This window comes from Mobula birostris, chromosome 17, assembly GCF_030028105.1.
Source record: "Mobula birostris isolate sMobBir1 chromosome 17, sMobBir1.hap1, whole genome shotgun sequence".
NCBI lineage: Eukaryota > Metazoa > Chordata > Chondrichthyes > Myliobatiformes > Myliobatidae > Mobula > Mobula birostris.
Window position 1 is genome coordinate 1,895,818 of NC_092386.1, and position 25,475 is coordinate 1,921,292.

Sequence of the window (25,475 nt, forward strand, 5' to 3'; positions counted from 1 at the left end):
CACAAACTTTGCCACAAAGCCATCAATCCCACTATCTAAGTCATTGACAAACAATGTGAAAAGTAGCAGCCCCAATACTGACCTCTGAGGAACACCACTAGTCACTGGCAGCCAACCAGAAAAGGCCCCCCTTATTCCCACTCGCTGCCTCCTGACTGTCAGCCATTCTTCTATCCATGCCAGTATTTTTTTTGTAACACCATAGGATTTTATCTTGTTAAGCAGCCTCATATGAGGCACCTTATCAAATGCCTTCTAAAAATCCAAGTAAATGACATCCACTGCCTTTATCCACCCTGCTTGTTACTTCATCGAAGAACCCCAACAGATTTGTCAGGCAAGATTACCAGAAACCATGTTGACTTTGATTTATTTTATCATTAGTCTCCATGTACCCCGAAACCTCGTAGTCAATAATGGACTCCAACACTTCCCCAAACACTACCTGGCCTATAATTTCCTCTCTTTTGTCTTCCTCCCTTCTTTAAGAGTGGAGTGACATTTGCAATTTTCCAGTCCTCTGGGACCATGCCAGATTCTTGAAAGATCATGACTGGTGTATCGGCTGTCTCTTCAGCAACCTCTTTCAGGACTCTGGGATGTAGTCCTTCTGGTTCAGGTGGCTTTATCTACCTTAAGACCTTTCCGTTTACCTAGCACTATTTCTTGTGACTTTAGGTATGGCGAGCTTCCTTATGGGTTTGTGGATCTCGGTGATCCTTCCAGAAAGAATTATTTACAGGCGATTGAAAAGCTTGAGCATATTGACATTAAGAAAGAAGATGTGCTGGAGCTTTTGGAAAGCATCAAGTTGGATAAATCTCTGGGACCTTTGGAAGCTGTGGAGAGGGTGCAGAGGAGATTTACCAGGATGTTGCCTGGATTGGAAAACAAGTCTTATGAGGCAAGGTTAGCAGAGCTGGGACTTTTCTCTTTGGAGCGTAGAAGGATGAGAGGGGACTTGAAAGAGGTCTACAAGATTATGAGAGGCATAGATAGGGTGGATAGCCAGTACCTGTTTCCCAGGGTACAAATAGCAAACCCCAGAGGGCATATGTACAAAGTTAAGGGAGGGAAGTTTAGGGGAGATATCAGGGGTAAGTTTTTTACACAGAGGGTTGTGGGTGCCTGGAATGACTTGTCAGGGATGGTGGTGGAGGCTAAAACATTAGGGGTATTTAAGAGCCTCTTGGACAGGCACATGGATGAAAAAAGATAGAAGGTTATAGAGTAGTGTGGGTTTAGTACTTTTTTTTAAGGAATATATGGATAGGCACAACATCAAGGGCCAAAGGGCCTGTACTGTGCTGTAGTATTCTAGTGTCTAATGACTGGACAAGATGTACCCCAGGCTACTGTGGGAGGTGAGGGAGGAGATTGCTGAGCCTCTGGCAATGATCTTTGCATCATCAATGAAGCGGGAGAGGTTCCAGAAGATTGGAGGGTTGCAAATGTTGTTCTCTTATTGAAGAAAGGGAGTAGAGATAGCCCAAGAAGTTATAGACCAGTGAGTCTTACTTCAGGGGTTGGTAAGTTGATGGAAAAGATCCTGAAAGGCAGGACTAATGAACATTTGGAGAAGCATAATATGATTAGGAATAGTCAGCATTTCTTTATCAAAGGCAGGTCGTGCCTTACAAACCTGATTGAATTTTTTGAGGATGTGACTAAACACGTTAATGAAGGTAGACCAGTAGATGTAGTGTATATGGATTTCAGCAAGGCATTTGATAAGGTACCCCATGCCAGGCTTATTGAGAAAGTAAGGAGGCATGGGATCCAAGGGGACATTGCTTTGTGGATCTAGAACTGGCTTGCCCACAAAAGGCAAAGAGGGTGGTTGTAGACGGGTCATATTCTGCATGGAGGTCGGTCACCAGTGGTGTGCCTCAGGGATTTGTTCTGGGACCCTTACTCTTTGTGATTTTTCTAAATGACCTGGATGAGGAAGTGGAGGGATGGGTTAGTTAATTTACTGATGACAGAAAGGTTGGGGGTGTTGTGGATAGTGTGAAGGGCTGTCAGGGGTTACAGCGGGACATCGATAGGATGCATAACTGGGCTGAGAAGTGGCAGATGGAGTGGCAGGTAAGTGTGAGGTGGTTCAATTTGGTAGGTCAAATGTGATGGCAAAATATAGAAACATTAAAACCCTACAGCACAATACAGGCCCTTCGGCCCACAATGCTGTGCCAAACATGTCCTTACCATAGAAATTACTTAGGGTTACCCATAGCCCTCTATTTTTCTAAGCTCCATGTACCTGTCCAGGAGTATCTTAAAATGGTATTCCCCAACCACCGGGCTGTGAGGAAACGATATGATTTGGCGATATGAAATGATATGAGTCAGCTTCACCTTTCCTCATTCACTGTCATGCACCGTTGAACTTGAACACCCCCCCCCCATCCCGTCGGCCAGTCTGCAAGAATATCGTCAATATTAAACCAGTCCACGGTGTGCAAATGGTTGGGGACCCCTGTTTTAAAAGACCCTATTGTATCTGCCTCCACCACCATCACTGGCAGCCCATTCCACGTACTCACCACTCTCTGCTTAAAAAATCTTACCCCTGACATTTCCTCTGTACCCTACTCCCAAACACCTTAAAACTATTCCCCCTCATATCAGTCATTTCAGCCCTGGGAAAAAGCCTCTGACTATCCACACGATCAATGCCACTCATAATCTTTTACACCTCTATCAGGTCACCTCTCATCCTCCGCCGCTCCAAGGAGAAAAGGCAGAGCTCACTCAACCTGTTCTCATAAGGCATACTCCTCTATCCAGGCAACATCCTTGTAAATCTCCTCTGCACCCTTTCTATAGTTTCTACATCCTTCCTGTAGTGAGGCAACCAGAACTGAGCACAGTACTTCGTGGGGTCTGACCAGGATTCTATATAGCTGCAACATTACCCCTCTGCTCTTAAACTCAATCCCACAATTGATGAAGGCCAATGCGCCGTATGTCTTCTTAACCACAGAGTCAACCTGCGCAGCAGCTTTGAGTGTCCTATGGACTCGGACCCCAAGATCCCTCTGATCCTTCACACTGCCAAGAGTCTTACCATTAATACTATATTGTTCTGGTCTCATCTAAAAATCTCTTAGTTCCTAATTCTTCACATAGGATTTAAAATCTTTCCGTTCTTATAATATTGTGCCTTTTGCAACTGTGCTGACTCATCATCCTACTCCTGAATTTGCTGCATTTGAAAAAAAATAGCCTTTCTCCTCCCAAAGAGTTGAAGAATATTCTGAACACTGAGTATGAACTGCAAACGGCTTTTGGATGTCTTTGGTTGTCTGGCTCTGCATTTCAATTCTAACAGTCGGTGTCCACTGACTGCAAACAATCATTCTGATCTTTTTGTTTCTGAATTACATCTCTTTGGTCTTTCCCTTTTGAGGTTAAACTGAGCACCAGTGCCCCACAAGGCTGTGTACTCAGCCCCCTGCTGTACTCTCTGTACACCCATGATTGTGTAGCCAAGTTTCCATCAAGCTCAATATATAAGTTTGCTGATGACACAACAATTGTAGGCCGTATCTCGGGTAATGATGAGTTTGAGTACAGAGAGGAAATTAAGAACCTGGTGGCATGGTGCGAAGACAATAACCTATCCCTCAACGTCAGCAAGATGAAGGAATTGGTTGTTGACTTCAGAAGGAGTACAGACCACACGACCCAATTTACATCGGTGGTGCGCAAGTGGAACAGGTCAAAAGCTTTAAGTTCCTCGGGGTCAATATCACAAATGACCTGACTTGGTCCAACCAAGTAGAGTCCACTGCCAAGAAGGCCCACCAGCGCCTTTACTTCCTGAGAAAGCTAAAGAAATTTGGCCTGTCCCCTAAAACCCTCACTAATTTTTATAGATGCACCGTAGAAAGCATTCTTCTCGGGTGCATCACAATCTGGTATAGAAGTTGTCCTGTCCAAGACCGAAAGAAGCTGCAGAAGATAGTGAGCACGGCGCAGCACATCACATAAACCAATCTTCTGTCCTTGGACTCACTTTACACCGCACGCTGTCGGAGCAGTGTTGCCAGGATAATCAAGGACACGACCCACCCAGCCAACACACTTTTTGTCCCTCTTTCCTCCGAGAGAAGGCTCAGGAGCTTGAAGACTCGTACGGCCAGATTTGGGAACAGCTTCTTTCCAACTGTGATAAGACTGCTGAACGGATGCTGAACAGATCCTGACCCAGATCTGGGCCGTACCCTCCAAATATTCGGACCTGCCTCTCTTTTTTTTTGCACTACCTTACTTTCCATTTTTCTATTTTCTATTTATGATTTATAATTTAAATTTTTAATATTTACTATCGATTTGTAATCCGGGGAGCGGGAAGCGCAGAATCAAATATCACTGTGATGATTGTACGTTCTAGTATCAATTGTTTGGTGACAATGAAGTATAAAGTAAAGTATAAAGTAAAGTAAATTGTTTTCATGGTCCAAGTTCGAAGAAAACTGTAACTTAAAAATAAGTTTCCAATTTCAGCAACGAATGTGTCTGGAAATCAAGAAAATTACATTCACCATTGAGCTTAACATCTGTTGCTTACTGTCATGTAGAGCTATAAAATATGTCCATTATGTCAGTGGCTAATAACGCAAATGACATAGAATTAATATCATTTCCAATTAACCATGACTGGACAAAATTGACCAAAGGCTAAAGATATCCATTTGAATTTATTTACCAGGATGAAACTGAAATAACGTCACTTCTTTTCAAAGCATTTAAGTTTTTAAAAAAGGCCTGATAAATGTTTTCATAAAATTACTAAAGAATCGCCTATATCTTTAAATGTGAAATTCGGGCAATGGCTTTAGTGTCTCCATGTTAGAACTGTAAACAACAAGGGAAGCAGCAAAGTGCAGCATGGAGGATTGAAGGATGTTGTATCTAGTTTTTCATTTAAATGAATGTGTTTTTAATTTGTTTCACTTTGCAGATGATCCCACTGTGTGGGCCTGTTTAATGGCAGCATGCCACATGGAGAAAACATTACCTCATTTGAATGGTACAACACCTAAACTGACTGCAAATGAGGAGCTGTTCATTACAGTAATCTCTACAAAAGGTACGTAATTTACATGGTAAATTGCCTACAAAAGTCTGCATTACTTTATTTCAGTACTACCCAAACTTTAACCTGCCTTTTGAAATTTGGTGTGAAACAAAAGGGGCTTTTTGATGTATCTGCAGTATTTTGCTGCTATCACAGTAGCTGAAACACTTTCATTTTAATAATCTGGAATCATCTAAACATTGTAGTTGCCTGCTAAATTAAGCTGATTTATCTGTTACCTGTGCTATTGCCTAATACTGAAAGCATCCTTTTTAAAATTCATTATTTTTGGACTCAGATTTCAAAGTCACCCCAAATGCTCTACTCTATCTTTAGCGACCTTTGGCTCAGGGATTCTCAGAAGTAGTTTGGCATGTTATGTCTTGCACTGAATTTTTTTTTGGGTGGAGCAATGATAAATAATACACATTATTTTACAGTAAAAACAAGTAAGTCCATGCCAACGTTATATCTTCAATCCCTGGAGAACTGGTCTCTGCAACAGGCTGCAACTGGGCTCAGAGAACTGGGCAGGCATTGTGATGCTGAAGCCTTCTGCTCTAAGGTACTGTATAGTTCACTATGCAGTCTGGCGATTGTTTTCATACTCTTCAGGTCAAAACGTTCCAGTGGATTTCATTCGTCCTCCTTAGTGGTATATTTAGAAAGATGAAAGAATTCTGATTAATGGACTACTGTAATCATTACCAAGTGTCAAGAGAACATAATTGGACAAGGTCAGCATGGTTTTATGAATATAAAGTCATGTTGGAATAATTTATTAGTTCTTTGAGAATGTGTATAGCAGGACAATGGATATTCCAGTTATAGAGTTGAGATGACTTCCAGGGTGCTGAGTTTAATTTTGGTCTTTTGAACACAGGAGGTTACTTGCTTTTGAAGTAATGTAACGAGATTTTACTGGATTGATTCTTGAGATGCAAGGACGATTCCTTGAAGAATGATCAAGTAAAATGGACTTCTGTACTTAATTGTCTGAAACAATTGAAGAATGATGCAATTGAAGCTCCCTGGTATGGATTCAGAAAGACAACTATGCTTGACAAGAGACCCTGGAATTACAGGACTTTATCTCAGGAAGCGCATCTTTACTGAGGGGGTTGTAAAACTAATTTATTTGTATTCTTAATGATCAGTTGAGCATATCTAGGCTGAAAGGGTTGAGAAATGAGAAGTGTTGAGCAAGAATATTGACCTTGATCTGGCTGAATGGTTGAGAAACTCAAAGGGCCACGTCCCTTCTCCTGTTCTGTGTATTTTATTCAATAATGCCACTGCAACAATCAGATTAGGAGTATGCATTTTCAGATGGAAACACTTTTAAGGGCTGGATTGAAATGGATCTGGCTTACAAAACCCAGTTGCCAAAGTAGAGTGAGATTAGCGTGACGCAATTAGAGCTCTGGATGTCAGAGTGCGTAGTTCAGTCCTGGCGTCCTCTGTAAGGAGCCTGTACATCCTCCCTGTGGAATGCGTGGGTTTGCTCTGGATGCCTGATTTCCTCCCTCACTCCAAAGAGTTAACTGGTCATTGTAAATTGTCCTGTGATGAGGCTAGGGTTAAATCTGGGGTTGCTCGGCAGCGCAGTTTGAAGGGTCGAAAGGGGCTATTCCTTGCTGTATCTCTAAACAAATGTAGTCCCTGCCAGTCTGTGCTCACCAGGACTAGAGGTTGTGGAGTATTCTCATCTCTCCATGTTGTAGGCTTGGATCAAGATGAATGGATTTAATAGCAGCAGATGTAAATGCCATGGCTCTGTCCTCAGAGGGCTGCTGATACATTTGGCAGCTGCACTCACCGCTTCGGCTATTCTGAAAGTCTGTAAGTGAATTTATGATTTAAAGAAATAACACAGTATAATTAAATGGTAGTAAAATACTTGTAACATTCATGTAAATTAATTAAAATAGTGCTCAATGCTCCCTAATGTATAGGCCAAAGATTCCCATTGGAATCATCGGAATCCCAGTGAGACAGTACTGCTGGATTTACTACACTTTAGATAAATGTCCTTCAAAACCACCCACAGGGTCTGCCTCCAAAATATATCCCGTCATCATGAACAATCTGACTGTTTTGAAAGATGCTATGTGATTTTGTGTATCAAAGTAGAACTTCTCTAGGAAAATGCTTCACAAAATTGTATTTTGACAAAAATCCACTGAGCCAGAAAAGACACTATTCAAACTTGGTGAAATGGTTTCACAGAGAATTTTAAAGAGATAGCAGACATATGGAGGTTAGACCAGATTTGCAAAGAAAAAAATTGCTTATACTTTATTGCCACTTTCTTTTATTTTAGGTACTTAAGAGCCACCCAGACCATCCTGCAATGTTCCTCTTGTTGAGACAAGTTCAGTGCGAGCAACTCTTGCTTTCCCCCCAGCAGCTTCCAGAGACAGTTTTAGAAGAGCTAAAGAAGGCAGTGATGTCAAACTTCACATCAGTAACAGCTTGGCATGTATGTTCCGTGCTTGTCTGCTTTGTTTTTCTTTAGTAGTCGCGTTTATGACCCAATTTGCACCACGTTCTAGAGCAGTAATCTATAAACAATTCATGATTTCTGTATTTCTTAAAACAAATTCTAATTAAACTATTCCTTAACGTAAATTGTCAGCATCTTTGTTAAGCTCTCGGCATTCACCACTGACGGAGTCATTACTTCAGTCCTAGATATCGTTGGATTCCTTTATAAATGAGCATTCTGATAATCATGAGAATTGCTTTCTGTTCCACCTGAACATTGAAGCAATGCCAATAGAATTAGAAGACATAGCTTAATAGAAAACATTGCTGTTAATAACACTGGCTTGACTAATGCCCTTTTCGTTTGTTACATAGTAACCCTAATGGTAAATGTATTTTACTGTGTGTTTAGAAATCATTCCATTAGTTTGGTTTTGGATAAGTGAGTAAATCACATGCCATTTGTTTTTATATAACATAGAAGAGGCCAATCAATTCTTTAAGCAATGCCAACTCTTGAAGTATTTGTATCAGTCCCATGAATTTCTATATAACTTATCCTCATCACATGCTCACCAACTCTCCCCTATTCTGCCACTCAAGTAACCGGTGCAATTTATAATAGTCAATTAATATTCACTGTGCCTTTGGAACGTGGGAGGGAATTGGAAGCACGCGGGGAATTGCATATGACCAATGGGAGAATGTGCAATCTCAAGATAGTATATGATAACATGTATGTACTTTGACAATAAATCTACTTTAAACCAGATACAGATAGAAATGAACTAGGGTTGATGGAACACAGAAAGTGCTGGAGGAACTCAGCAGGCCAGGCAGCATCTATGGAAAAAGGTACAGCTGACGTTTCAGGCTGAAACACTTTAGTATAGATGCTGCCTGGCCTGCTGAGGTTCTCCAGCATTTTCTGTGTCTTGCTCGAATCTCCAGTATCTGCAGACTTTTTCTTGTCAGGGTTGTTGGAGGTGTGTAACAACAGCACCATCTGTATGCTTAGTTCAATACTGTTAACTTTCGCAACGTCTTTCCTTCTGTAACACTCTATTCCCTCAAAATTAGACTTGGATTTTCTACCTCAGAATATCTGTTTTATGGATGCTATAGTTTGAGAAATCATACTAACTCCTTATCTGCTTTCAGATTTTTTAAAAAGTAGATTTTTTTGTTGACTTGTAAGGGATTTTGCATTTGACTCTTTTTATAAATCTTCATTAAGAATTTTATCAAACTTCTAGAATCCTGCTGCTGATACTGTGGAAAGGAAATTCTTTAATCCAGCACAGCTGCTTTTCTTCAGCTCATATTTTAAGGACTCATGAGCTTTTAGTGTTGATTAAAATAAGAATAAAACATTTGGCATGAATCTCTGTTCATTTTTGAATATCTGTTTCCCACTAGTGGCTGGCAGAAATATATAAATCTCAGGGTTTAATGGTAGCTGCGGAGATGTGCTACAGGCAAGGATTGCAGCTGTCTTCCCAACAAGGTGATGTGAGTGGCAAGTTATCAAGTCTGCTCCGGTTAGCACTGCTCGCACTTCAGCTCAGCACGGTGAGAATCGCTGCAAGTTTATGAACAATATTTCAAGCTAGTTTGATTTTTTCCTCTTTTCCTAGATCAGGGCTTCTCATCCTGGGGTCCACGGACCCGTTGTTTGTAGTTTTAGTCCATGGCATAAAGGTTGCTTATAGTATTAGTCCATTGCGTAAAGGTTGCTTATATTAGTTCATGGCATAAGGGTTGCTTATAGTTTTAGTCCATGGCGTAAAGGTTGCTTATAGTATTAGTTCATGGCATAAGGGTTGCTTATAGTTTTAGTCCATGGCATAAAGGTTGGGAACCCCTGTCCTAGATGTTTTTGATACACTGGCATTTTCAGAAGAAGTTCTATTTTATCCTTTGTTTATAAATATGCTGCAGAATTTTTAAAATTCATTGCAAATTTGCAGCACTACAACTATGCAGCTGTTTACTGCAATCAATAAATATGATTAAACTGTTTATTTTCTGGAAATTAGAATTAGGAACATTGCATTATCATTCAATTTATGAGAAAGTTATGATGTTGTATGCAGTGTAGATTAGATGCTGTCTTGCTTTCCTCCTTTTTTTTATACTGCTCATGAATTTGAAAGGGAAAACATACCTTTCACTTGTTTCACAATTTCTAATGAATATGTAAAAGCACTTTGTGCATCTGGCCCACTAATTTTATTGTCTTCGCTATGAATAAACCGCCTAGGTTATTACTATGTCAAATGGTGCAAGTTGAATCATCTGCAGCTCAACATCAGTAAGACAAAGGAGATGGTGATGTACTTTAGGAAGACTAAGCCTGCACTGCTCCCTGTTACTATTGATGGTGAGGACGTGGGTGTGGTGAGGACCTACAAGTACCTGGGGGTGCACCTGGATGACAAACTTGAGTGGAGCACCACACAGAGGCTGTGAACAAGAAGGGCCAGAGTCACCTCTACTTCTTGAGGAGACTGAGGTCCTTTGGAATATGCAGGCCGCTCCTTCATTTGTTCTACCAGTCTGCTGTTGCCAGTACAAAAGTCCATGCAGTGGTGTGCTGGGGCAATGGCATCAACACAGGTGATGTCAACAGGCTCAATAAACTGATTAGAAAGGCTGGCTCTGTTATCAAAGTCAAACCTGGAAACACTGGAGGCTGTGGTCGAACAAAGGACTCTATAGAAAATCCTGGCAATTCTGGACAATGTTTCTCATCCTCTTGCTCTTCACATACTTGTAGAATGCCTTGGGGTTTTCCTTAATCCTGTCCGCCAAGGCCTTCGCATGGCCCCTTCTGGCTCTCCTAATTTCATTAAGCTCCTTCCTGCTAGCCTTGTAATCTTCTAGATCTCTATCATTACCTAGTTTTCCATAGAAGCTGCCTAACCTGCTGAGTTCCTCCAGTATTTTGTGTGTGTTTCACTGATGCAAAATACTCATTTAGTTCATCTGCTATCTCTTTGTCCCCCATTATTTCTTTGGCCTCATTTTCTAGCGGTCCTATATCCACCCTCATCTCTCTTTAGTTTTTTACATACTTGAAAAAGCTTTTTCTATCCACCTTGATATTGTTTGCTAGCATGCTTTCATATCTCATATTTTCCCTTCTCATGATTAATTTAGTTGCTTCCTATAGGCTTTTAAAAGCTTTGCAAGCCTCTCTCTTCCTGCTAATTTTTGCTTTGTTGTATGCCCTGCTTTTACATTATTTTTGACTTACCTTGTCAGCTACTGTTGTATTCTTTTGGCATTTGTGTATTTCTTTGTTTTTGGAATACATCTATCCTGCACCTTCCTCAATTTTTCCCAGAAACTCATGCCGTTGCTACTCTGCTGTTATTCCTGCCAGCACCTCCTTCCAAATAGCTTGAAGATGGCCAACTCATCTCATACCACTGTAATTTTCTTTACTCCACTGAAATAGAGCTACGTCAGACTTTACTTTCTCCCGATCAAATTTCAAGTTGAACTCAATCATATTGTGATCATTGCCTCCTAAGCACTTCTTTTTTTCTCTTCACTCAAGCTCCCTAACTGCCTCCAGTTCGTTACAGAATGCCCAATCCAGTACAGTTGATCCCCTAGTTGCTCAGCGACAAACTGATCTAAAAAGCCACCTCATAGGCATTCAACAAACTCACTGTCTTCAGATCCATTACCAACCTGATTTTCTCAATCTGTAGTCCACATCCCATCTACTGTTGTGGGGCCTGTATATAACTGCCATCAAGCTCCTTCAACCCTTGCAGTTTCTTAACTCAACTCATAAAGATTCAACTTCTTCCAATCCTATGTCACATCTTTCTACTGATCTGATGCCATTCTTTACCAGTAGAGCCACACCAGTCCCTCTACCTACCTTCCTATCCCTCTGATACAATGTGTAACCTGGACATTCAGCTCCCAACTACAACCGTCCTTCAGCCACGATTCAACGAGGACTACAACATCATATCTGACAATCTGTAAAAGTGCAACAAGATCATCCACTTTGTTTCTTCTGCTCCGTACATTGAGATATAACACTTTGAGAAACATATTTGCTACCCTTTTTGATTCTGCATCCTAATGTACAGATACTCACCCTGTGGCTGCAATTTTGCCCTATCATTTGCCTGCCCTTCTTGACAGTCTGACTGCATGCTATCTTTGCTTTTTTTTTTTACCATCTAACCTATACTGAGTCCCCTCACTTTGGTTCCCATCCCTCTGACAAATTAGTTTAAATCCTCCCCAACAGCTCAAACATCCTGCCTGTGAGAGTATTGGTCGTTGTTGGGTTCAGGTGCAACCCCTGTCCCATTTGTCCATTTCTTCCCCCAGAAAAGATCCCAATGATCCAAGAACCAGAAGCCCTGCTCCCTGCACCAGCTTCTCAGTCACACATTGATCTGCTAAATCAGCCTTTTTCTACCCTCACTGGCATATGGCACAGGTAGCAAGCCGGAAGTTACTCCCATGGAGGTCCTGCTTCTCAGCTTTCTGCCTGGCTTTCTAAATTCTCTCTTCAGGATTTCTTTGCTTTAGTCATTGATACCAAGACATCTGCTGCTTTCTCTAATCCTCTTAGAAAGGATGTGCTGAAATGGTCCAGATTGGTCGCTGGTCAAAGCTCATTTACGGAATAAGGTAAATGATCTTATTGGCCAGTATGATGTGGTAGGCATAATTGAATTATGGCTAAAAGAACAGTATAACTGGGAGCTTATGTCCAAGGATGCATATTGTATCGAAAAGATAGACAGGAAGACAACAGAGGCGGCATTGGTCTGTTGGTGAAAAATTAGAAGGTGACATCGAGTCGGAAGGTGTTGGATCATTGTAGATAGAGCTGTGGAACTGCAAGGGTAAAATTACCCTGATGGTATTTGTACAGGATTCCCTAAAGAATACTTTGCAGGTTGAGTCTGTGGCGAGGAAGGCAAATGCGATGTTAGCATTCATTTCAAGAGGGCTGGAATATAAAAGCTTATGTTGTGACTTATGGCACTGGTGAGGCTTCACTTGGAGTATTGGGAGCAGTTTTGGGCCCTTTATCTTAGAAAAGATGTACTGAAATCAGAGAGGATTCAAAGGAGATTTATGAAAATGATTCCAGGATTGATTGGCTTGTCATATGAAGAGTGTTTGATTTCTCTGGGCCTGTATTCACTGGAATGCAGATGAACGAGAAACTTGAAGCTCATTGAAACTTATCGAGTGGTGAAAGGCGTTTATGGTAGATGTTCTCAATGGTGGGCAATTGGGTGCCGATAATCCACTGGGCAGTTTTCATCACACGCTGGAGTGCTTTGCGGTCCAATACGGGACAATTGCCATACCACACTGAGATGCAGTTGGTGAGTATGCTCTCAAGGGTACAGCGGTAAAAGTCCGTCAGTATCCTGGGACACAGGTGAGCTTTCTTGATGCTCCACAGGAAATAAAGGCGCTGTTGCGCCAATATTACCTTATAAATTTACCTTTTGCCTTCTTTTTGCTAGTTAAAACTTCAGAACAATCGCTGGACATCCCTAGTGAAAGAAGCAACCAATGAAGCTCAGAAGGTCTGCTTCTGCCCTCTGGCTGCTCTGTTTCAAGCTCTTCTGCAATTTACAATGAAAATGGGAGCAAGGTAATTTCATAACATTATTAAAACTTCAGAGATATTATGACTAATGTTATTGAATCATCTTCAAGCTATTTTTAAAAATACGATACCCCAATATTTTTCCTCATATTAATCACCTAGTTAATGACATCATTGTTGTTTGGGTCACCAAGGTGAAACATCTCACAGTACATCTCTCATCACATATGCTGCCTGCTAAGTATTGGTGGTATTGAATTGCTTGATTTTACTACATTTTAATAAACCAATTTAAGAACAAAATGTCACAGTTTATTAGAAGACAGTTGCTGCTGCTGAATTTTGCCATGACTCTGCATGGGTAGAGTTCTGTAATGCATTATTGAATTGAATTGACTTTATTTTTTACATCCTTCATATACAGGAGGGGTAAAAATCTGTACAATACATCTCTATTTGAATGTGCGATTTATAATAAATAGTATGCTAAACAGGACAGTCAGTGTAACATAGAAATGGTGAGGTAGGTTATCTGTGAGGAATAGAAACAGGAAGTATGTCTGTGAGGCCAGTGTTCTGTACTGGGTGTCAGATGTGGGAAGTCTGGGAGACTCCAGCCTTCTGGAAGGCCACATCTGCACCAGGTGTGTCAAGTTGCAGCTCCTTAGGGACCACATTAGGGAACTGGAGATGCAGCTCGATGACCTTTGAAAGTGAGGAGGTGATAGAGAGGAGTTATAAGCAAAAAGTCACACTGGGGCCTCGGGAGATAGATAAGTGGGTAACAATCAGGGGAGGGAAGGGTAAAAGTCAGATACTAGTGAGTACCCCTGTGGCTGTCCCCTTTAACAATAAGTACTCACTACTGTTTGAGTATTGTTGCGGGGTGGAGATGACCTACCTGGGGGAAGCAACAGTGGCTGTGCCTCTGGCACAGAGCCTGGCCCTGTGGCTCAGAAGGGTAGGGAAAGGAAGAAGGCATCAGTAATAGGTGGTCAGACAGGCGATTCTATGGATGCAGGAAGGAAACACGGATGGTAGTTTGTCTCCCAGGTGCCAGGGTCCGGGATGTTTCTGATTGCGTCCATGATATCCTGAAGTGGGAAGGTGAACAGCCAGAGGTCATGGTACATATTGGTACCAATGACATAGGCAGGAAAAGGGAGGAGGTCCTGAAAACAGACTTCAGGGAGTTAGGAAGGAAGTTGAGAAGCAAGACCACAAAGGTAGTGATCTCGGGATTACTGCCCGTGCCACACGACAGTGAATATAGGAATAGAATGAGGTGGAGGATAAATGTGTGGCTGAGGGATTGGAGCAGGGGGCAGGGATTCAGATTTCTAGAACATTGGGACCTCTTTTGGGGCAAATGTGACCTGTACAAAAAGGACGGGTTACACTTGAATCCGAGGGGGACCAATATCCTGGCAGGGAAGTTTGCTAAGGCTATTGGGGAGAGTTTAAACTAGAGTTGCTGGGGCGTGGGAACCGAACTGAAGAGATAGAGGAAGGATCTGCTGGCTCACAAATAGAGAAAGCTTGGAGACAGTGTGAGATGGAGGATAGGCAGGTGATAGGGAAGGGAAGCACTCAGACTGATAGTTTGAGATGTGTCTATTTTAATGCAAGAAGCATCATGAACAAAGTGGATGAGCTTAGAGCATGGATCAGTACTTGGAGCTTTGATGTTGTGGCCATTACAGAGACTTGGATGGCTCCAGTGCAGGAATGGTTACCTTGAGGGCCAGGCTTTAGGTGTTTCAGAAAGGATAGGGAGGGAGGCAAAAGAGGTGGGGGCGTGGCACTGTTGATCAGAGATAGTGTCACGGCTGCAGAAAAAGAGGAAGTCATGGAGGGATTGTCTACTGAGTCTCTGTGAGTGGAGTTAGAAACAGGAAGGGGTCAATAACTCTACCCAATAGTAACAGGGACATTGAGGAGCAGATAGGGAGACGGATTCTGGAAAGGTGTAACAATAACAGGGTTGTCGTGGTGGGAGATTTTAATTTCCCAAATATTGATTGGCATCTTCCTAGAGCAAGGGGTGTAGATGGGGTGGAGTTTGTTAGGAGTGTTAAAGAAGGTTTCCTGACACAATATGTAGATAAGCATACAAGAGGAGAGGCTGTACTTGATCTGGTATTGGGAAATGAACCTAGTCAGGTGTCAGGTCTCTCAATAGGAGAGCATTTTGGAGATAGTGATCACAGTTCTATCTCCTTTACCATAGCATTGGAGAGGGATAGGAACAGACAAGTTGGAAAGCATTTAAATGGAGTAAGGTGAAATATGAAGCTCTCAGGCAGGGACTTGGAATCATAAATTGGGAACAGATGTTCTCAGGGAAATGTACAGCAGAAATGTGGCAAATGTTCAGGGGATATTTGCATGACGTTCTGCATAAGTATGTTGCAATGAGACGGAAAGGAATGTAGGGTACAGGAACTATGGTGTACAAAGGCTGTTGAAAACCTAGTCAAGGAGAAAAGAAAAGCTTACAAAAAGTTCAAAGAACTAGGTAATGATAGGGAACTAGAAGATTATAAGGCTAGCAGGAAGGAGTTTAAGAATGAATGAAGGACAGCCAGAAGGGGCCATAAAGAAGGCCCTGGCAAGCAGGATTAAGGAAAACCCCAGGGCATTCTACAAGTATGTGAAGAGCAAGAGGGTAAGACGTGAGAGAATAGGACCAATGAATGTGACAGTGGAACCGGAGGAGATAGCAGAGATACTTAATGAGTACTTTGCTTCAGTATTCACTACGGAAAAGGATCTTGGTGATTGTAGGGATGACTTACAGTGGATTGAAAAGCTTGAGCATGTAGATATTAAGAAAGAGGATGTGTTGGAGCTTTTGGAAAGCATCAAGTTGGATAAGTCTCCAGGACCGGATGAGATGTACCCCAGGCTACTGTGGGAGGTGAGGGAGGAGATTGCTGAGCCTCTAGCAATGATCTTTGCATCATCAATGGGGATAGGGGAGGTTCCGGAGGATTGGAGGGTTGCAGATATTGTTCTCTTATTCAAGAAAGTGAGTAGCGATAGCCCAGGAAATTATAGACCAGTCTCACTTCAGTGGTTAGTGAGTTGATGGAGAAGATCCTGAGAGGCAGGATTTATGAACATTTGGAGAGGCATAATATGATTAGGAATAGTCAGCATGGCTTTGTCAAAGGCAGGTCATGCCTTACAAACCTGATTGAATTTTTTGAGGATGTGACTAAACACATTAATGAAGGTAGAACAGTAGACGTAGTGTATATGGATTTCAGCAAGGCATTTGATAAGGTACCCCATGCAAGGCTTATTGAGAAAGTAAAGAGGCATGGGATCCAAGGGGACCTTGCTTTGTGGATCCAGAACTGGCTTGTCCACAGAAGGCAAAGAATGGTTGTAGACAGGTCATATTCTGCATGGATGTCAGTGACCAGTGGTGTGCCTCGGATCTGTTCTGAGACCCATTCTCTTTGTGATTTTTATAAATGACCTGGATGAGGAAGTGAAGGGATGGGTTAGTTAATTTGCTGATGACACAAAGGTTGAGGGTGTTGTGGATAGTGTGGAGGGCTGTCAGAGGTTACAGCGGGACATTGATAGGATGCAAAAATGGGCTGAGAAGTGGTAGATGGAGTTCAACCCAGATAAGTGTGAAGTAGTTCATTTTGGTAGATCAAATATGATGGCAGAATACAGTATTACACTCTTTGGCAGTGTGGAGGATCAGAGGGATCTTGGAGTCTGAGTCCATCGGACACTCAAAGCTGCTGCGCAGGTTGACTGTGTGGTTAAGAATGCATGCGGTGCATTGGCCTTCATCAACCGCGGGATTGAGTTTAAGAGCCGAGAGGTAATGTTACAGCTATATAGGACCTGGTCAGGCCCCACTTGGAGTACTGTGCTCAGTTCTGGTCACCTCACTACAGGAGGGACGTGGAAACTATGGAAAGGGTGCAGAGGAGATTTACAAAGATGTTGCCTGGATTGGAGAGCATGCCTCATGAAAACAGGTTGAGTGAATTTGGCCTTTTCTCCTTGGAGCGGCAGAGGATGAGAGGTGACCTGATAGAGGTGTATAAGATGATGAGAGGCACTGATCGTGTGGATGGTCTGAGGCTTTTTCCCGGGGCTGAAATGGCTAGCACGAGAGGGCACAGTTTTATCGTGCTTGGAAGTAGGTACAGAGGAGATGTCAAGGGTAAATTTTTTTTACGCAGAGAGTGGTGAGTACGTGGAATGGGCTACCAGCCATAGTGGTGGAGGCGGATATGATAGGGTCTTTTCAAAGTCTCCTGGTTGGGTACATGGAGCTTATAAAAATAGGTGTCTATGGGTAAACTCAGGTAATTTCTAAATAAGTACATGTTCGGCACAGCATTGTGGGCCAAAGGGCCTGTGTTGTGCTGTAGGTTTTCTATGTTTCTAAATACAAATGGATCAGCGTGAGTTGATCAATCTGATGGGCTGGTGGAACAATTTGTCCCGGAGCCTGTTGGTCCTGGCTTTTATACTGCGGTACCATTTCCCGAATGCCAGGAGCTGGAACAGTTTGTAGTTGGGGTGGCTCAGGTCCCCAACGATCCTTCGGGCCCTTCTTACACACCTGTCCTTGTAAATGTCCTGAATAGTGGGAAGTTCACATCTACAGATGCGCTGGGCTGTCCGCACCACTCTCTCCAGTCCTGCGATTGAGGGAAGTGCAGTTCCCATACCAGACAGTGATGCACCCAGTCAAGATGCTCTGAATTGTGCCCCTGTAGAAAGTCCTTAGGATTGGGGCCCCACTCCAAACTTCTTCAACCGTCTGAAGTGAAAGAGGCGCTGTTGTGCCTTTCTCACCACACAGCCAGTATGTACAGACCACATGAGATCCTCGATGTTCTGTATGCCGAGGAACTTAAAGCTATTCACCCTGTCAACCCCAGATCCACTGATGTCAATAGGGGTTAGCTTGTTTCCATTCCTCCTGGTAGTCTGCAACCAGCTCCTTTGTTTCTGCAACATTCAGGAAGAGGTTGTTTACTTGTCACCACTGTGTCAGGGTGATGACTTCCTCTCTGTAGGCTGCCTCATTATTATTTGAGATTAGGGCAATCAGTGCAGTGTCGTCAGCAAACTTAATTAGCAAATTGGAGCCATGGGTGTACAGAGAATAAAGGAAGGGGCTTAGGTCACAGCCCTGAGGGACACCTGTGTTGAGGGTCAGAGGGGCAGAGGTGAGGGCTCCCACTTCTATCACCTGCTGGCGATCTGACAGGAAGTCCAGGATCCAGCTGCACAAGGCAGGGTGAAGGCCGAGGTCTCTGAGCTTCTTGTCGAGCTGTAGGGAATTATGGTGTTGAGTGCTGAACCGTAGTCCAAGAACAGCATTGTCACTTAAGCATCTCTCCTCTCCAAGTGTGTCAGGATGGTGTGTAGAGCTGTGGCTGTTGTGTCATCTGTTAATGTGGTAAATTGGATCAGCAAGTTTGCTGATGATACAAAGATTGGAGGTGTAGTAGACAGTGAGGAAGGTTTTCAGAGCCTGCAGAGGGACTTGGACCAGCTGGAAAAATGGGCTAAAAAATGGCAGATGGAGTTTAATACTGACAAGTGTGAGGTATTGCACATTGGAAGGACAAACCAACGTAGAACATACAGGGTTAATGATAAGGCACTGAGGAGTGCAGTGAAACAGAGGGATCTGGGAATACAGATACAAAATTCCCTAAAAGTGGAGTCACAGGTAGATAGGGTCGTAAAGAGAGCTTTTGGTACATTGGCCTTTATTAATCAAAGTATTGAGTATAAGAGCTGGAATGTTATGATGAGGTTGTATAAGACATTGGTGAGGCCAAATCTGGAGTACTGTGTTCAGTTTTGGTCACCAAATTACAGGAAGGATATAAATAAGGTTGAAAGAGTGCAGAGAAGGTTTACAAGGATGTTGCCGGGACTTGAGAAACTCAGTTACAGAGAAAGGTTGAATAGGTTGGGACTTTATTCCCTGGAGCGTAGAAGAATAAGGGGAGATTTGATAGAGGTATATAAAATTATGATGGGTATAGATAGAGTGAATGCAAGCAGGCTTTTTCCACTGAGGCAAGGGGAGAAGAAAACCAGAGGACATGGGTTAAGGGTGAGGGGGGAAAAGTTTAAATGGAACATTAAGGGGGGCTTCTTCACACAGAGAGTGGTGGGAGTATGGAATGAGCTGCCAGACGAGGTGGTAAATGCGGGTTCTTTTTTAACATTTAAGAATAAATTGGACAGATACATGGATGGGAGGTGTATAGAGGGATATGGTCCGTGTGCAGGTCAGTGGGACTAGGCAGAAAATGGTTTGGCACAGCCAAGAAGGGCCAAAGGGCCTGTTTCTGTGCTGTAGTTTCTATGGTTTCTATGTTGAATAGCTGTGTCAGGAGGCAAATTGTAGGGGATCCAGTGTGGTTGGCAGCATGCTGCAGATGTAGTCCTTGACCAGCCTCTCAAAGCAATTGCTTATTATTGAGGTGAGTGTGACAGGACACCAGTAGTTCAGACATGTTACCTTGGTCTCATTCGGCACAGCAATAATGGTGGATGTTTCGAAGCAAGAGAGTAGTCTACACTGGGAGAAGGAGAGATTAAAAAGGTCTGTAAACACACCTGCCAGTTGTGCCATGCACACCCTGATTTCCCGCCCTGGGATGCCGTCCGGTCCCACAGCCTTGCGACTGTCCACTCATTGGAAACACCTGCATACTTCAACCTCAGAGATGTCCAAGCTGCAGGTCCCATCAGCAGCTCTCTTCAGGGGCTCAGTGTTGGCAACATCTCAGTTTCAACAACCTTCAATTTTTTTTAAAAGTTTTTTAATAATGTGAGAGGAAACCAGAGCACCCAGAGGCAACCCGCACGGTCCCAGGTAAAACCTACAAACTCCTTACAGACAGCGGTGGGAATTGAACTCTGACTGCTGGTACTGAAGTGTTACACTAACTGCTATGCTACTGTGCCAGCCACATTAAGATAATAGCTGATTTATTTTACCTTATAATTCTATCTCCCATAATTCACGAAATATCCAGAAAGGTATCGATTTCTGTTTAGACTGAAGTCATTGACTGAGCTTCCTTAGCTCTTCGGGCGTGAGTTTCAGTGACCTTCCCTGCAATCAACCTGTGGAGTCCTTTAAGTTTCGATGTATACTGGCAGAGAGTCGCTTTCTGTGGCCTGAAGAAAATTGCGGTTTTCTTCTTAAATATACATCTTTTGAACTGTTTTTGCTGCAATCTGCAGCATGGTAACTTCCTCTTACAACAGACCACGAAATTACATTGATGACCTTCAGATCTCATGATCAACTGAATGCAAAGCAGTTAAGTGTGGTGCCTTTTAGGTCAACACCATGACCAGAAACACAGCAGGAGAGGCGGAATTCAAGCCAGCTGAAGCATAGAGGGATGTGACCTCCTCTACTTGGCATCATGTTGGCGAACGTGCAGTCGCTGGAAAATCAGATTGACGATCTCAGTAAGGCTGCTGTATCAGAGGCAGATGAGGCAGATCTCATTTGTTTGTTGCACTGAGACTTGGTTATCAGCAGATACACCAAATAGCAGCAATCCAACCAGAAGGGTTTAGGATTTTTGGAATGGATTGAACTGCGAAATCTTGTAAGGAAAAAGGTGGCGTCAATTCTCTTTGGTATTCAGGCACGGGGTTACGTCGATCTCTTGTTCCCCTGACTTAGAACATCTAACGATCAAATGTAGATCATTCTATTTGCCTCAGGAGTTCTCATCCATGATCCTGACCACAAATTATAAGCAAGCATTCACAAAACTGCATGATGTCGTCTGCAGGCGAGACCGGCCCATCCCAAAGCACTTCAAATTATAGTCAGTGAGTTCAACCAGGCCTCTTTGAAGAAAACCTCGCCCAATTTTCACCAGCATGTAACCAGTTGCACCAAAGGTCCCAACACAAAAATCCACTGCCACACTACGATAAAGAATGCTTATTGCTCCTTCCCAAGACCGCATTTTGGCAAGTCATGTCACTTGGCTGTACTCCTGCTACCTGCATACAGACAGAGCCGAAAGAGAAAGGCTCCAGAGATAAAGACAACTAAGAGGTGGTCGCAGGGGGCAGAGGAACGGTTAGAGGTTAGCCTTGAGTCAGTGGACTGGGCCGTGTTCAAGAACTCATCTGAGGTCCTGAATGGCTACACGAGGGTTGTAACAGACTTTATTAAGACAGCTGTGTCCCCATGATATCGTTCAAGGTTTACCCCAATCAGAAACCCTGGGTGAACCATAAAATCTAGAATCTGCTGAGAGCCAGATTAGATTAGATTATGAGGACACTCAGTCCTTATTTATTGTCATTTAGAATGCATGTATTAAGAAATGATACAATGTTCCTCCAGAGTTATATCACAAAAAAAATAGGGCAAACCAAAGACTAACACTGACAAGACCACATAATTATAACATATAGTTACAGCAGTACAAAACAATACTTTAATTTGATAAAGAACAGACCATGGGCACGGTAAGAAAAAAGTCTCAAAGTCCCGATCGACTCCCGATAGTCCCGATAGCAGGTGGCAAAAGGGAGAAACTCTCCCTGCCATAAACCTCCAGGCGCCGACAACTGCCGATGCATTGGAAGCACCCAACCACAGCCGACTCTGAGTCCGTCCGAAAACTTTGAGCCTCTGACACCGAGCACCATCTCTGCCGAGCGCTTCGACCCTGGCCCCGGCCGCCGAGCAACAAGCAAAGCCGAGGACTCGGGGCCTTCTCCTCCAGAGATTCTGGATCACACAGTAGCAGCAGCAGCGAAGAAGGCATTTCAGAAGTTTCTCCAGATGTTCCTCTGTGCTCTCACGTCTATCTCCATCAAATCAGGATTGTGCACGGCACCCTACTTGACGGATAACAGGTATCATTTCACCAGAGTGGCCGCTGCGTGCTGCATCGCGCGGCCGTGTTCTCCTCCTCCCAGATCAGAGGTATTCAAGTCTGGAGATCTAGAATACTACAAGAGGTTCAGGATCTCCCATCTCACAGGTGAAATGGAGATTCCAGACTAGACTGGAATCAATGAGGGATGCTCTACAGCTATGATAAGGTTTGAAATGCCATAACCTCCTGCAAAGCTAAATCAAGTGACATGGGGGCAGCAGAGCTTTGCTTCCAGATGAGCTCAATGCCCTCTAGTCTCGCTTTAACCACCAGAACAAGGAGGAACCATCGTGCTTCCCCGTGTTTCCCGATGATCCTTTGGCCTCAGTATCGGAAGATGGCGTGCAGGCTGCCTACAAGAGAGTGAATCCAAGGAAATCATCCAGTCCAGATGGAGTACCTGGTCAACTACTGAAGACCTGTGCCGACCAACTGGCTGGTGTGTTCACAGATATCTTCATCCTCTCTCTCCAGTAATGTGTGGTACCCACATGCTTCAAGCAGGGTTCTGGTGCCCATGAAATGTGTGGCAACCTGCCTCAGTGGCTATTGCCTAGTGGCATTCACAGTGATGAAATGTTTCGAGAGGCTAGTGTAAAAACATTTGCTCCTGTCTCAGTGGCAACTTGGATCTGTTCCAGTTTGCCTACTGAAGCACCAGGTCCACAGCAGATACCATTTTATTGGCTCTTCACACAACTATGGAACATTTCGACAGCAAAGGTGCATACATCAGGATGTGCTTATCAATTACAGCTCAGCATTTTAAACCATCACCCCCTCGAAACTCCAAGACCTGGACCTCAATACCCCCTTGTGCAATTGGATCCTAGATTTCCTCACTTGATAGATTCAGATTGGCAATAACATCTCTACAATCTCCATCACCACAGGGATGTGATCTTAGCCCCTGCTGTACTCGCTTTACACCTGTGACTGTGTGGCTAAGTACAACTCCAGTGCCATATTAAAGTTCACTGGTGACACCACTGTTGTGGGTTGTATCAAAGGTGGTGATGAATCAGCATACGGGAGGAAGATTGAATATTTGGCTGAGTGGTGCAATAACAACAACCTCTCAATGTCAATAAGACTGGGGAACTGATTGTAGACTTCAGGAGAGGGAAACCAGAGGTCCATGAGCCAGTAATGATCAGAAGATCAGAGATGAAGAGGGTGAGTTACTTTAAATTCCTGGGTGTCACTATCTCAGACGACCTGTCCTGGACACTACATATAAATGTAATTGCAGAGAAAACACGACAGCACCTGTGCTTCCTCAGGAGCCTGCGGAGATTCGACGTGTCATCAGAAACCTTGGCAGACATCTGTCGGTGTGCGGTGGAAAGTGTGCTGACTGGCTGCATTATGGCCTGGTATGGGAACACCAGTGCCTCTGGACGAAAAGTCCTACAAAATATAGTGGACCCAGCCCAGAACGTCACAGATGAAACCCTCCCGACCATTGAGCACGTCTACATGAAACGTTGCTGTAGAAAAGCAGCATCCATTATCAAAGATCCTCAGCACCCAGGTCCTGCTCATTTCTCGCTGCTGCCATCAGGTAGAAGGTACAACTGCCTCAGGGCTCACGCCACCAGGTTCAAGAACAGTTACCATCAGGCTCCTGAACAAAAGGGATAACTACACTCATTCTACTTCTACTGTTCCCACAACTTTAGGGACTCTTTATCTTGTTATTTCATGCTCTCGTTATTTATTGCTTTTTACTTATATTTGTATTTGCACAGCTTGTTGTCTTCTGTCCTCTTGATCTTTCCATTGATCCTGTTTACAGTTACTATTCTAAAGATTTGCTGAGTCAGGCAGGAAAAAGTATCTCAGATTTGGATGTAGTGCCATGTATATACTCTGATAATTTTTACTTTGAACCTTGAACTGCTAACTCTTGGAAGTTCAGTCCTGTACAGTGTAGGGAAGGCTGAGCCACAGTGCAAGCATATTCTGCTTTGCTGACAAGATCTAAAATGTACTCCAGGAGATGTGTCACTAAGATCCCATATAGCAAAAATAAGACCAAACTACAGGAATATTTCTGCAATGAAGACACACACACTTTACTGTTCTTAATATAATATTTCACCTGCATGATGATTTTTCAGTGAAACTGAAATCCCTTTGAACATCAACATACACATATCCTGTCCACTTTAAAAAAACAATCAAAGGGGATAACTTCACATTTTTCCCATGTGAGATGGTGAGCTAGAAGACAGACAGATGGGATTCTGAAAGTGTGGTTGTTAATGATCTGGTGAAAATCTTTATGGAAAGGTCATGAACATGGATTTATTGAAAGGAAATGTTTAAGCATATCGAGGGCAGCAAATCAAAAGTTAAAGTATTAGGCTGAGCTGAGGTTAACAAATGATGAGGGTAAGGGTTAATGCTGATGCCCAGAAGCAAAGGGACGTAGCTGGATGAGTGAGTAAATAGAAAAAAATAATCAAAAGATGAGAGAGGTAACTGTGGAGTGGTTAAATTGATACCAGTGGAGTAGGAGAAACAGATTAGGTGTAATGTGTTGATAAGATAGTTTCAGTGTGACCAATGTAATAAAGTATATCAATTTCAATTCTAAGCTTTGAGAAGCTTAAGTGGTCAGATAAGAGAATGAACTGATAATATATCCATTCTCCAGGGAGACCCGACGGCTGCTGGAGAGAGTAGTGTATCAGCCAGGTTACTCTGAAAGCATCGCATCAGTTGCACGCTGGTACCTCCTCCGACATCTGTGGGCCAAAAATGATGACACACTTATTACGGTAAGACTAAACTATGTTAAATCAATGAATTGCATGAAGATTCAAAGTCCTGAGGAACTCCAGAGCTGCTGACTTATTTTTTAAGTGTGCTCATGGGTGGACAAAATCAAATTATAGATAGATGCTTTATTGATCCCAAAGGAAATGACAGTGTCACAATAGCATTACAAGTGCAGAGATATAGAAATATTAGAAGTAAGAAATAATTTTTAAAAAGCTTCCTTAAAAATAAGATGCGCAAGATTTCCAAGTTCACACTGATAAGATGGTTGTGCAGAATTACCGTAATATTATACAGTAATGGGTGCACGTTGACACAGTCCAGGTAAGAGGTGATGGTATTATTGCACAGCATGTCTGCAATAGCAGGGTGTGGTGAACAGAGGTTAAAAGCACTCTGAAGGGGGGGTGGGGGGGGGGGGGTCATCACTTCCCCGGCTATACCATCAACATCAATAGTAACAGGAAGCAGTGCAGGCTTGATCTTCCTGAAATCCATCTTCATCTCCTTTGTCTTACTGATGTTGATCTGCAGATGATTTAGCTTGCACCATTTGACAAAGACCTCCACCAGGGCC

The 25,475-nt window shown here is 43.0% G+C and overlaps 1 protein-coding gene across 3 annotated transcripts in view; it reads left to right on the forward strand.

Moving 5' to 3' along the window:
- Nucleotides 1-25,475, forward strand: part of skic3 (SKI3 subunit of superkiller complex) — a 307,663-nt gene that overhangs the window by 277,014 nt on the left and 5,174 nt on the right. For 2 of the 3 annotated variants that reach the window (XM_072281194.1, XM_072281195.1), the window contains exons 35-40: nucleotides 4,970-5,098; nucleotides 5,527-5,651; nucleotides 7,410-7,568; nucleotides 8,993-9,145; nucleotides 13,096-13,226; nucleotides 24,774-24,897. In XM_072281194.1, coding sequence (XP_072137295.1) covers nucleotides 4,970-5,098; nucleotides 5,527-5,651; nucleotides 7,410-7,568; nucleotides 8,993-9,145; nucleotides 13,096-13,226; nucleotides 24,774-24,897 — 821 coding nt within the window. Of the gene's footprint in view, nucleotides 1-4,969; nucleotides 5,099-5,526; nucleotides 5,652-6,810; nucleotides 6,929-7,409; nucleotides 7,569-8,992; nucleotides 9,146-13,095; nucleotides 13,227-24,773; nucleotides 24,898-25,475 lie in introns of those variants that run through there. The other variant, XM_072281196.1, reaches the window with a different exon arrangement.